This window comes from Rhynchophorus ferrugineus, unplaced genomic scaffold, assembly GCF_030347505.1.
Source record: "Rhynchophorus ferrugineus isolate W39M unplaced genomic scaffold, kcgeb_rfMv2 rfM7, whole genome shotgun sequence".
Taxonomy (NCBI): Eukaryota; Metazoa; Arthropoda; class Insecta; order Coleoptera; family Curculionidae; genus Rhynchophorus; species Rhynchophorus ferrugineus.
In genome coordinates, this window is record NW_027472586.1 from 29,122,995 (window position 1) to 29,136,672 (window position 13,678).

At 34.0% G+C, this 13,678-nt stretch overlaps 1 protein-coding gene across 2 annotated transcripts in view; it reads right to left on the reverse strand.

Annotated features, from left to right (window-relative positions):
* LOC143199482 (uncharacterized) overlaps positions 1-13,678 on the reverse strand; it is a 270,931-nt gene that overhangs the window by 22,666 nt on the left and 234,587 nt on the right. The window contains exons 13-17 of one of the 2 annotated variants that reach the window (XM_076409316.1): positions 11,325-11,542; positions 11,065-11,140; positions 10,569-10,688; positions 340-410; positions 24-137 (exon numbers count right to left, since the gene is read on the reverse strand). In XM_076409316.1, the coding sequence (XP_076265431.1) occupies positions 24-137; positions 340-410; positions 10,569-10,688; positions 11,065-11,140; positions 11,325-11,542 (599 nt within the window). Of the gene's footprint in view, positions 1-23; positions 150-339; positions 411-10,568; positions 10,689-11,064; positions 11,141-11,324; positions 11,543-13,678 lie in introns of both variants that reach the window. The other variant, XM_076409315.1, reaches the window with a different exon arrangement.

Genomic DNA, 13,678 nt, shown 5'->3' on the forward strand with positions numbered 1-13,678 from the left:
AGTCTCTATTTAGGTTACTTTACCTTTTGATTATACTGGGGCTCAATTTGATCTTCTTCTCATCTACGCTGAAACTATATTCGGAGTCAACTTCCGTGACGGACTCCAAATGCGATTGATTCTCTTCCTGCTGCTGCCTACGGATATTACTAATTTAATCGGTAAAATCATCAGTTAAGTTATGGGTCAGGGCGTCTGAAAAACGCCTGCTATTTGTTAGTAGTGTCTAGTGTTGTTGAGGCTAAAAATTTGCGTTCGGTGTTCGGTTCGGGTTTAAAGTTTAACTGTTTTAGGTTGGGTTAGTGTACTTTTTCAGACACCCTGTTCATGTAACCTCACCTACGAATCTCCTGGATCATCTCGAAGAATTGCGCTTTGCTTTTCCTCCTTCGACGTTGTTCGTGTTCCTTCTGGAACAAGGATAATCAAAAGTAACTCGAACAAGGTTAATATAAAATTAACATATACTGATTCAAAAATAGTAAGACTGCTTGGATGTTATAAAGTTATGCCAACCTTTACTTCAGTCTTTGAAATAGTTATTGAATTAGTTATATTTATTATATATTATTAGAAATTGACAATCTTTTGGCAAAGGTTTTACAAAGCTGCCACGATAAACTTTTCATAATAGTCAATTATTTTTAGTTGATTTTAGTGATATAGTTCCATAGACAAAAGTTTGGCGCTTATAGGATCTTGAACTATTAGAATGACCCTTAAAACTTTTCGTGATTTTATTTTAATCTTCTCATTCAAAGTATTGTTCCCGCTGAAAGCATTTTTTAGTTATTCCAATAAACCTTATCCAGGTAAATAGATCCACACTGGATTAGATAGATCGAAGTGCCCAAGCACCACCATTTCTTTGGGCAACATACAAATTTTTGCTCTTCTGATGTCATCAACTCGGTCCACTCTTTTCTATATCGTACTAATATTGCTTATTATAAATGGATGAAACATAAAATGAATCCACTAAATTTTTCACCAATGAAAAGCATTTTTCAGTAAAGGCATTTCTTGCACGAACACACAAAATGTTCTTAATGATTATATGGAGGTTGGTATAGTTGAAACTATTAGCTTATAAGTTTAAAATATAGTTACAACAAGCGAAAACTCATAGCAATCCCATACCTTGATTGCTGCTAAGAATTTCCTTCACAAAACCTATTGCAGAAATGTTTTGTGTCTAGTTAATGCAGAAAACAGAAAGGATGATGATTCAGGGTGCGAAGGAACTTCCCATTCGAACTTCAACAGTTTATTCTGCACAACTCTTGTAACGTCTGATCGAGAATTATCATGCGAGAGGAGGACTTTGCGTCTGTTATTCGCTATTACTGCTCTTTCATTCAGTTTGTTTACATAACGCCCGTATACATCTCCAGCCACCGTTTCATTCAGTTTTACTGTCACGAAACTTGGCCGCAATGTGAAAAGCCGTATAGGGAATAAATTATTCTAATACAAATTCATACATAATTCAAAGGCTTCGGTTCCAAATTTGTTAAATATGTAACATGGTTTACAATTAAAAATGCATTTTGTCTTTATATTTCATTTGAATCAAAATTACATAGATAACGAGAACATACATTTGTACATAAAAAAATAACAGAGTCAGTAATCTATAAACAAAAATGAAACAACTTCATGTTACATAAAATATGTGTATGTATACATACATGTTTTTTAATGCTTTTAATCTGAAGACAATCAAGAAATGGTAACCTGCAGATCACTGTCGTCATCATGTTTCGTTGGTAAGGATGGGCCTGGCTTAAAAAAATTGTCCAACGTTATTTTTCTTGCCTTCTTGTCTATTTCGTCCTACAGTGATTTATAAAAGCTAATGGTTGAGTTAATTCCTCGAGAATCTTTAGCGCTACGTTGGATATCAGGATCGTTTTCATAGACGATGTTTAACACTTGTTGGTTTATAAATCAACTCTTTCAATAATTCCTTTTAAAATGTTGGGATATTACTAAGATGCGGCCTCGTCGGCGCTAGCTGCCCACCTTTTATTTTCAAATTATGCAAATTAAATATATTTTTAAGTTTTTAAATACATCCTCGTTTTACTTGGAATGTAACATATTCAGCAGATTCATCGGTATCTCTATTCTTCAAATTTTCGAAAATACTTAAAGCTATTTCCTGGATAGTCATTTGACTCCGGCATTCTTTGTTTTTTATTGTCTTCAATCCATATAATCAATGTTTTTTGCATAATCCAGTTTCCTTACCGTATTAATCTCGAGATATTTAACGGTGCAGCAGATTGAAAATATGTTTTAATGTCTTCTTTTTTATCGCGAATAATTTGAATGGTAGATTTCGAAAGTTCCATTGCCTTACAAATTTCAACAATATTCTCTCCACCTTCTATACGACGTAATACTTCTAGTTTAATTCCTAGCGTGACTAATTTTCGGCATCTTTTTTGTCAGTTTCCGAAGTCGATAATCATTTCGGTGGCATTTTGTCTAAAAAAATAATGGAATTATATATTTTTTTATTAATCCCTTAGAATGTCAACAATCTGCCGTGGGAAATAAGTATTATTGTAAGATTTCCGTTATATAATATAACAATCCTAACATGTAGAACATCACTTCAGTAGGTGATCTACTGTACAACTTATAATCTAAATCTTATTCTAGATACTATTCTAACTTATTTTAAAGTCTATCCTAACTTATTCTAATGACCATTCTAACTTATTCTAGAAATTATTAAATTTCAGTGTATGTGTCTATTAATCAGTTCGTATGGTAGTTTGCGTTTGAGCGCACTTTTAACTGTTTGGTGAGTGCATTGGGATGCATAGTCTTTCTGAATACTTCGCACAAGCACTTCAAATCACACTCGTTATGGGTTCTAAGGGGATATCGCATTGAAACAGTTTGTTGGACACGTAATATGGGGCATCAACGATGACTTGCAACACCTTATTCTGGAACCTCTCGAGGATATCTATGATAGATTTGCTAGTAGTACTCCAGAGTTCAATACGATAGGTCCAGATGAGAGCCAGATACAGCAAAACCTTGTTATCTAATGATAATTTAGATTTACGCCCTATAAGCCAATATATTTGGTTTAGTTTAAGCCCCCACTGTTTGCGTTTGTTTAAATATTTAACGTTGTCTGCTTACGGAAATTCATGATTATTACATTACTGAGGGACGTATTCTACAAAGGGTAAAGGTCATGTGAGTACATTTTGTCTCATTTGCTTTGATACGCCACTTTTCAACCACAATTCGACTTTGTTAAGGTGAAGTTGGAGGTTTTTGTGGCTGATAATGGATCCTCGTGTAATGATAAAACCGCTGTATCGTCAGCATATGTTGCAATAGCAGTAGTTCTTGAGGTTGGTAGGTCAGCTGCATACATAAGATATAACAATAGGCTGAGAACACTGCCCTGCGAAACACCCGAATATATAGGCTGTAGGTATACAGTGATTCGCCACTCTGTTTGACAATAAAATGTCCGTCTGTGAGGTACGATTTCAGCAATTGAAATTGCCTATGGGCCAAAAGCAGTGCGCCAAACCTTGTCGAAGGCACAGGAAATATCGAGAAATGCAGCGGAGCAATATTTTTAATCGTTAGTGTTTTTGTTATTTTGATTGACTAATCTATGTATTTGTTATGTTGTTCCCTGTATAGAAGCCAAATTGATGGTCTGGAATAATATTTCTCTCCTCTGTGATTAATTTTAGCCCCTTAGTGTATAGTTTTTCGAAAAGATTTTAGATAACAGGCTAATAGGACGATAAGATCATAATGATTTGAGCCGGTTTCTAAGTTCTAGTAAAATAATTAAGTCTTAGCATGGCATTAAATATCAATGTTATTAATTTGATGCACTTTCCTGACAGCTCTTTCAAGAATATGTCAGCAATTAAGTCAAAACCGAGAGCTTTTTATCATTGATTTCTTTAAGTAGTGTTTGTTTTACTTCTTTAATAGTAAATATCTTATGTGGCAGATCCATTTGCAACGGAGTGTTATGAAAGTTAACTATGTTATTTTCTTCTGTTGCGGATATTTCAGATGGATACGGATTAAATACGGTTTTTAAATGTTTAGAGAAAGCATCCACTTTACCTTTATCATTCCTAGTCCAGGTATTATTATCAACTTTAATGGGTGTATTATGTTGTTGAGGTTTTTAGTCTTTTTTGTTACTTTCTAGAGAGAACATCCAGTTGCATCAGTTGGCGTTAAGTTTTCTAAATAGTCTTGTATTCCTTGATTTTATTCCTTATTTATTAGCTCGTTCAACACTTTTGTGGCCTTGTTGAATTTTCACTTGTTTTCTTCTATTCTATTTTCTTGAAAGGCTTTTCATAGTTTTCTCTTTTCAGCAATTTTCTGATTAACTGTAGATGAAATATAACTATAAATAAACTTTTGGTATGTCGCTCTATTGGTGTTTGTGTTATACAAAGAAGGTGGTTTTGTATTGTTGAGAATCTTTGAGTTTACTGTTATAATAAATGGTGAGTAATCGGATGATAGATCGAAACACGATTCAGCTTTTCACGTTTTGGTATCAATATTTTTTGTAGCACAAAAGTCTATGGTATCGGGAATTTTGTTTCTATCTGACAACCAATATGTTGGGTTACCAATGGATCTATGCTGATATAAATATGCGCCTTCATTGGTTTGCTGAATTCTCTGACTTTTGGTGTTATTTGTCTAGAACCCCACATAACATGTTTTGCAATGTAAAATTATAAAATAAGTTCAATAAAAAAATACGTATTAAAATTTTTCAATTTGTACACACATACATATGTACTTACATAACAAAAATGTCCCTAATTGTTTCCAGTTTCTCCAATTAATGTATAGTAATCAGTAATGTATATAAATCAGCCGCTTTTTAAATACCCACTGAATAACACTTGTAAACAAGATAAAATAGAAAAGAGTGTGTATCAAGTGTTTGGCTTGTATTAGCAACATGTAGATATATCGACATCAAAAAAAGTTTTGCCTGGCATTCTGAAAGTTAGAATTGGTATTTTCAGTCAATTGGTTTCGTATTCATTTTGCATCATTTTGAATCTTTTCATCACATATAAACGACCGAAAATAGTTAAATTAACAACTGATAAGCTATCTCAAAAGTTTTTTGAGAGTTCGGGCTACGATTTTATTTAATAAACCTTGCAATTCACTCTCCTTTGATATTTTTGGTCGTCTATGTCCTTATTTGGCATCGATATCAAAATCGCCACATTAAAGTATTTCGAAGAAGAACAACCAGTTGGGATATGACGGAGAAGTATCACCATTTAGTTCTAAAGGATCTATTGGGTTTTGGCAGGAAACATACTCAAATCTAATGACAAAAATAATAAATTTGAAGGGTTTACTATTGAGCACGATTAGCATCTATCTATACTGAATAACTTAATAAAACTAAATAAAAAAACTGTGATTTTTTATAGGCATATTTCAAAGCCATCGTATGTAGCAGTTGTTTTTATTAATACATCGCATTTTCACACGTAAATAAACATACAATTTAAAATTAATCATTAGGGTTTAGAAACTATTAGTCCTAAACCCAACTAATACCATCCAGCCTCTAACGCCTAAAAAAATCAGCTCAATATCTAGGAACATTAACAAAAAGCGGGCGAAAGTCACGCCGAGCTGTCACGCCGTAGCTGCGACACAAAAATCCAAAAGCAGGAATGCCCAAATTAATTATACCCAGAGAATTTGACCTCACAACGCAAACTTTTCAAACGAGATACAAAACTAAATTAGGGCCACCCTGATACATTTTCCTTTCAAGCCGAAATTAATTTGTCTCAGTCTAGAGCAGAAAGATTAAAGAAAAAATTAATGATCCACTTTTTGGGCTCTTGCCTTAATCCGATACCATTTACGATAGTATACTAAGGAGAAAGTTGGAGACCCTCGTGATATAGAAGCTGATTCACCATTTCTGAGCTTGTTTTATATACATGACGCCATGAGAAAAATTATCAAAAACTTATTTACTTTTATCTGGGGAAAATTGTTCTTTTGTTATGTTCGGCTCCATTTGGTAACTGGTCAAATGAAAAGTCTCCTGCCTAACATAGTAAAACTCATTTTTTGGCAAAATTAGTTTATTTCATTCAACATAATTCCTTTCAAGGGGTACGGTTTGTTCTTTGCTTCAAAATAGGCCTCAGTTTCGGGGATCACCTCTTCATTCGACGAAAACGTCTTCCCAGAGAGCATTATTTTAAGATCTGAGAACAGGAAATAGTCGTTGGGGACCAGATCTGGAGAATACGGTGGATGAGGAAGCAATGCGAAGCCCAATTCATGGATTTTTGCCATTGTTTCCACTGACTTGTGACACGGTGCATTGTCTTGGTGAAGCAGCACTTTCTTTTTCTTCAAATGGGGCCGTTTTTCGACAATTTCTTTCTAATAATGCTATGTAATAGTAGTTGTTGATGGTCCTTGCTCCTTTCGGGGTAGTCAATGAAAATTATTCTATCCGCATCCCGAAATACAGACGCCATAATCTTGCCAACCAACTGTTGCGTTTTCCCACGCTCTGGAGCCGGTTCATCGTGTACAGTCCACTCGCGTGACTGTCGATTAGACTTCGGAGTAAAATGATGGAGCCATGTTTTATCCACTGTCACATATCGACGCAGAACGCTTTTTATTTTATTACGCTTGATCATCTTCAAACACTGTTCCGAATCATCAACTCGTCGTTGTTTTTGGTCAAAAGTGAGCTCGCGCGGCACCAACTTTGCACAGAGCTTTCTCATACCCAAATATTCAAGAATGAAACGATGTACACGTTCGATTAATATCTATAGAGTGTTTGCTATTTCATTCAATTTCAATTTAAGGTAATTCAAAATGATTTTGTGTATTTTTTAAATGTTTTCGTCGGTAACAAACTATTTTGTGTGTCCATTGCATTCACCGTTTTCGGTGCTCATTTCACCACGTCTAAACTTAACAAACCAATCCTTGGTAGCTGATTTTCATGGAGCAGTTTTCAAGCCAAGTTTTTGCTTTAACTGTATTTTTTTCCTTCAAAAAGCAATATTTTATCAACACCCTAAATTTTATCCATTTTTTTCCAGTAACAAAAGTTGCTTCACTCAAAATGCTATAATTCACAAACTAATAATCCGACAGCTGTCAAATTTATATCGTTAAAAAAATATATGGATTTAATTCAAGTAGCGCGATCACAGCTGTAAGCAATAAATATGATTTGAATGGAATAGAAGAAAAATTATCAAAAACTTATATACTTTTATCTGGGGAAGATTGTTCTTGTGATATGTTTGGCTCCATTTTGTATCTATTTTGAGTAACTTCATTTTAGAATAAATATCTATTGTTAATTTATAAGCGTACTAAATGTCCTGCATAATTTATCCAGAATTATTACATATAATATGGGATAATGGAGCATCGGTTAGGTATTTGCATATATTATCATGATTTTTTCATTTTACAAATGTTTTCATCGAATATTTTCCCGTCCTTTTAGAAATATAGAGATATCGTGTCGAAATAAGACACGATACATCTTTCTGAGATTGGTTACCAGACAGCACTGTGTTTCGTTCATGTGCTAGGTACGGAACTATCCGTTTGAGCTGCTATAATGAATCCTTCACAACTTTTGCGATTACTTTTCGTGATATAATTAATTTGAACCAACTACTCGCTATTACTGATAATTATTGCAACAATGCGCCGTTCAATTTATTCAATTGAAGATGGTAGATATCTTCACTGACAGCTTAATTCGGTTGAAGCAGTTAGTTATACACTACACTTTACTGATGAATATTCGATTTGCTGTTAATGTTGTTTTCCTAAACTATTCCATGACCGCTTGCGTTTGGGATTGTCGTAACACGTTCATTTTTCATAGCTGCTGACAATACGCTACAAATAACTCTTTATTATGTGGAAATTGGTGTGCCTATTGTCCCTCTTTTTGGATCTTTCCATTGCATATACATATTTGGAAATATCTTATTTATCAATTGCTAAACTCTCCGAGAATTCCTTGATATTTTGAGCGGCATTTTCGTTCAACGCCTTTTTTGTCAGAGCGATCAAAATCGTCATTTCCAAATAATTGAAACCAAAACCAACTATTGGAATATGATGGAACAGTATCAACCACAAGTTTTAGAGTATTTGACAGGTTTAGACAGCAGATTTTTTGAAAGTCGACAACCGGTCGCAATTGTGGCTATTTTGAACATTTCATGATCATCGCCTGTATACATTAAATATCTCAATAAGACTAAATGAGAAACTGTTACTTTAGATGAATATGAAAATTATCGATTTAAATAATGGAATTGGGTTGTTGTAATAGTTTCTTACATTGATACTTAGCATATTCCCAAATAGATATCGTTGATCAAAATATATGCTAGCCATATTAAATGTATGACTAGAACCTGATCCATTTGTTTTCTGAATTTCTGAACCTACTGATATAAAAGAAAGCTGCATTCCACTGTTGTTTCCATCCGTTAAACATCCCTCAAACGTACAAGAGCATAGGAGGTTTTTGGTCCTCCCAGATCACCAACAGGATCCAAGGACAAGAGCTTTATGAATAAAGGATGATGGTCTAATTAGAATGAGTCTTCATAAGTCTTTAGTCAAAAGAAATGAGTAAAAATACCTAACCAAGCTTCGAACAAGAAGTATCTCGTCAAGAACAGATTATCAACAGCAACAGGAACTTAGCATGTATCACTTGTAACAGTTATATAGGGCACAGTTTGTAGTACTTGTATATATATTAGTTAATACAATTAGCAGGTCAATGGAAAAGTCCCCGGCCTAACATATAGATGGCCCTACTTGAATTAAATCCATACTTTTTTTAGTTAGCCCTAACCCTCAAAAGATGCGTGCTTAAATTTGACAGCTGTTGAATTATTAGTTTGTGAATTATAGCATTTTGAGTGAAGCAACTTTTGTTAATCTGAAAAAATGGATAAAAAGGAATTTCACGTGTTGATAAAATATAGCATTTTGAAGGGAAAAAATACACTTGAAGCAAAAATATGGCTTGATGCCGAGTTTTCTAGTGTTCGAAAACTCAGTCCCCAGGAAAATCAACCACAGAGGATTGGTATGCTAATCTTAGACATGGTGAAATGAGCACCGAAGACAGTGAACGCAGTGGACGCCCGAAAGAGGTTGTTACGGATGAAATCATTTAAAAAATCCACAAAATGATTTTGAATGACCGTAAATTGAAATTGAATGGAATAGCAGACACTCTAAAGATATCAATTGAACGTGTACACCATATCATTCACGAATATTTGGGTATGAGAAAGCTCTGTGCAAAGTGGATACCGCGCGAGCTCATTTTTGACCAAAAACAACGACGAGTTGATGATTCGGCTCAGTATTTGAAGATGATCAAGCGTAATAAACTCGAGTTTTTGTATCGATATGTGACAATGGATGAAACATGGCTCCATCATTTCACTTTGAAGTCCAATCGACCGAGTGGACTGCACAGGATGAACCCGCTCCAAAGCTTGGGAAAAAGTAACAGTCGTCTGGCAAGGTTATGGCGTCTGTATTTTGGGATTCTCATTGAATAATTTTCATTGACTACCTTGAAAAAGGACCATCAACAGTGACTATTACATAGCGTTCTTGGACCGTTTGAAGGACGAAATAGCCGGAAAACAGTGCATTTGAAGAAAAAGAAAGTGCTGCTTCACCAAGACAATGCACCGTGCCACAAGTAAGCGATCAAAACGATGGCAAGATTGTATGAATTGGGCTTCGAGTTACTTTCTTATCCACCGTATTCTCAAGATTTGGCCCCCAGCGACTATTTCCTGTTCTCAGATCTCAAAAGAATGCTCTCTGGAAAGAAATTTTCGTTAAATGAAAATATGATCGCCGAAACTGAGGCCTATTTTGAAGCAAAGAACAAATCATACTACAAAAATGATATCGAAAAGTTGGAGGGACGCTCTAATCAGTGTATCACCCTTGAAGGGAATTATGTTGAATAAGAAAAAATAATTTTTCAAAAAAAGTGTGTTTCACTATGGTAGTCCGAGAACTTTTCAATTGACCTGTTCAGTGTAAATTAAGTTATTACCGAGTTACAATTATTTTGATAGATGAAGTTTAGTCAAATATATATAGTTTTATCTTTGCCATTTTTTCTTCAACTATAGGTAAGGATAAAAACGCACAGAAGCTATTTTCTTTTTAGAAATACATATAAAAAGTTAACCGTGTGCTTTTTATCAGTTCCCATCTTAAATTCTACTCTAAAAAGTTCTTTAGTTCATGTAGACTACTCTACTTACTTCCCTATATCATAAAACGCGCAGTATTTTACTTCAGGGTCTATATAGACTACTTAAAATACATTGATTTTAGATGATGTGCCGAAAGATATATTTTAGCTGAATTTACAAGATCATCATTTACAAAAAAAACAACAAACTGAAATTCCTTGAATAAACTAAAATAACAGGTTGAAAGTTACGTACCCTTTTAATGCTCTTCTGAAACAAACTAGTTATCTGTCCTTGTCGAATTGTATGGACCAATTCACGAGCAGCATGATGGGGTGACACCAATTCCACACAGTTGATGAAACGATACAATTTCTGAAAATTATAAACATTTGCAACTACTATCATACACGTAAGGAGAATAGAGCTATGGACAGGTTTCTAGTAGGTAGAATAATATTAGGTCATTCATTCGACAACAATAGAACTTTTAACTATTACCTGCATCTTTCATAAAAACAAATTTGAAAGATATAGAAAACTCTGAACAATTAATCAATTTTCTTCAGTTCTGTTTGAGAAAAAGATCTGGGAAGGATTCTTTTCGAACCTTGTAACCTGTTATATTATATTAAATTAACAAACATATAATGGTAGAAAGAAAATATTTATTACTTCTTAGTTTTCGCTCATTCATTCAATATTAATTAAAATGAAACGAAAATTTTATTTGAAATTCTTAGAAACTTACCTGGCTAAAGAACATTATATTCCTGCTTCTCCACATACTTTCCTTTGGTTTATCTCTTAATACCGGAAGAACATATCTATAACCATATAAATAAAATTTGATGTAATTTAATAAAAGAATTGTGGTAGAGAACACAAGGTTCATTTTTACAATAACAGAAAGCGCATTTGAATCTTTATAAAACTTTTTTGAAGTATAACTTATTATCTGTGTTTTTTTACTTATAAAAACAGTTATAGTATATAACACTTCTCACTTACTTGAAAAATAAATGCTCTACAAGCAACGTAACTAAGCCAATAAAAATACCCATTCCCAATAAGATGAAGACACCAGTGACAGCAGCAACTCCAAGAGGGCGAGGCTGGGCTATCTCCTGAGCCAATTTGAAACAAGGGAGGCCACCATACCATTTTTCCTGCAGAATATCCATATAACCATTTGAGGAATATTTAGCTATCACAGCTGATATACTGTCCTGAATTAGAAAAAAAAACTATTATAACTCAGTAACATTCCATTTCGTAAAATGAATTTTTTAAATTAATCTCCTAGAACGTCAACAATCTGCCCATGGGCAATAAGTATTATTGTTTTATTTCTGTTATATAATATAACCATCCTAACATATGGAAGATCACTTCAGTACGTGATCTGCTCTACAGTTTACAATCTAAATCTTATTTTAGACATTATTCTAATTTATTTTAAAGTCTGTAATAACTTATTCTAAAAACTATTCTAGCTTATTCTAGAGACTATTAAATCTCACTCAATATGTCTATTAATCAGTTCGTATGGCAGTTTGCGTTTGGGCCTATGCTTCACTGCCATCGCGCATTAACTTTTCGGCGAGTGCATTGAAATGCAGTAATAGTCTTTCAGAGTAGTTCGCAAGAACACTCCGAAACACATTCGTTATAGGTTCTATGGAAATATCGCGCTGAATAAGTTTGTTGTACACGTAATATGGGTCATCGACGATGACTCACAACATTCCACTTATTATGGTACCTCTGGATGATATCTATGTTAGATTTGCTAGTAGAACCCCACAGTTCAATATCATAGGCATAAATGGGCCTAAGTATTGATTAATACAGCAAAACCTTGTTAACTAATGCTAATTTAGATTTACGCCCTATCAGCCAGTACATTTGGTTTAGTTTAAGCTCAAGCTGTTTACATTTTGTAACTATATATTATTTTCATTTCAAACGTCGATTGAAATGCGTTCCCAGATATTTATAGTTGTCTGCTTGCTGAAGTTCATAATTATTAAATTTTACTGAGGGACATGTTCTTATACAAAAGTTGAATGTCACGTTGGTAGATTTTGTCTCATTTGCTTAGATACGCCACGTTTTCAACCACAATTCGACTTTGTTAAGATGAAGTTGGAGGTTTCTTGTGGCTGATATTGTATCCTCGTGTGGTGACAAAATCGCTGTATCGTCAGAATATGTTGCAACAGTAGTGTTTCTTGAGGTCGGTAGGTCAGCTGTATATAATAGATATAACAATGGGCCAAGAACACTGCACTGCGGAACACCCGAATATATTAGGTGTAGGTCAGTGTATTCGTCACCCTGTTTGACAATGAAATGTCTGTCTGTGAGGTATGATTTCAGCAGTTGAAAGTGCGTATGGGGCAAAAGTTTTTTCCATTTAATATGCAGTCCAGTGTACCACACCTGAAATATCGAGAAATGCAGCGGAGCAATTTTTTTATCGTTTAAGTTTTTGTTAATATGGTTAACTAATCTATGCATGTGTTCTATTGTCCCGTGTTTATTACGGAAGCTAAATTGATGGTCTAGAATAATAATTCTCTCCTCTGTGATTATTTTGAGTATCTTAATGTATAATTTTTCGAATAGTTTAGAGATCACATGTAACAGCTTATAGGGTGATAAGCGGAGAAGTCTTCTGATTATATTTCAGGTTTAAGAATCATAATGATTTGAGCCGCTTTCCAAGTGCTAGGAAAGTAATTAAGTCTTAGCATGGCACTAAATAGGAATGTTATTAATTTGATGCACTTTCTTGTCAGCTCTTTTAAGATTCTTCCAGTTATTAGGTTAAAACCAGCAGCTTTTTTAGAATTGTTTTCTTTATATATTGTTTGTTTTACTTCCTTGACAGTAACGTTCTCATGAGGCAGATCCATTTGAAACGGAGTCTTAAGAAAGTAAACTATGTTATTTTCTTCTGTTGCGAATATTTCAGACGGGTACAGAATACGGATTTTGTTCTTTATTTATTAGCTCTTTCAGCTCTTTCGTGGCCTTGTTGAATTTTCTCTTGTTTTCTCTGTTCTGATTTTTTGCCATGTTCTTCGCAGTTTTCTCTTTTCGGCAATTTTTTGTTTAATTATAGATGAAATATAATTAAATTTTGATATGTCACGTATTATATTATTAGGTGCTGCGTACCATGCGACCTCTTGTATAGATTTTGTTATAAATTTTGCTGCTATTTATGTGTCTCTTTCTGTTTTGAGAGATAAATTTAGGGGTACTAAACTGTCTGATTTCTCTCTAAATAATGTCCAGTTAGTTTTGGTGTTATGCAAAGGAGGTGGTTTTGTTTTGTTGAGAATATTTGAGTTCAG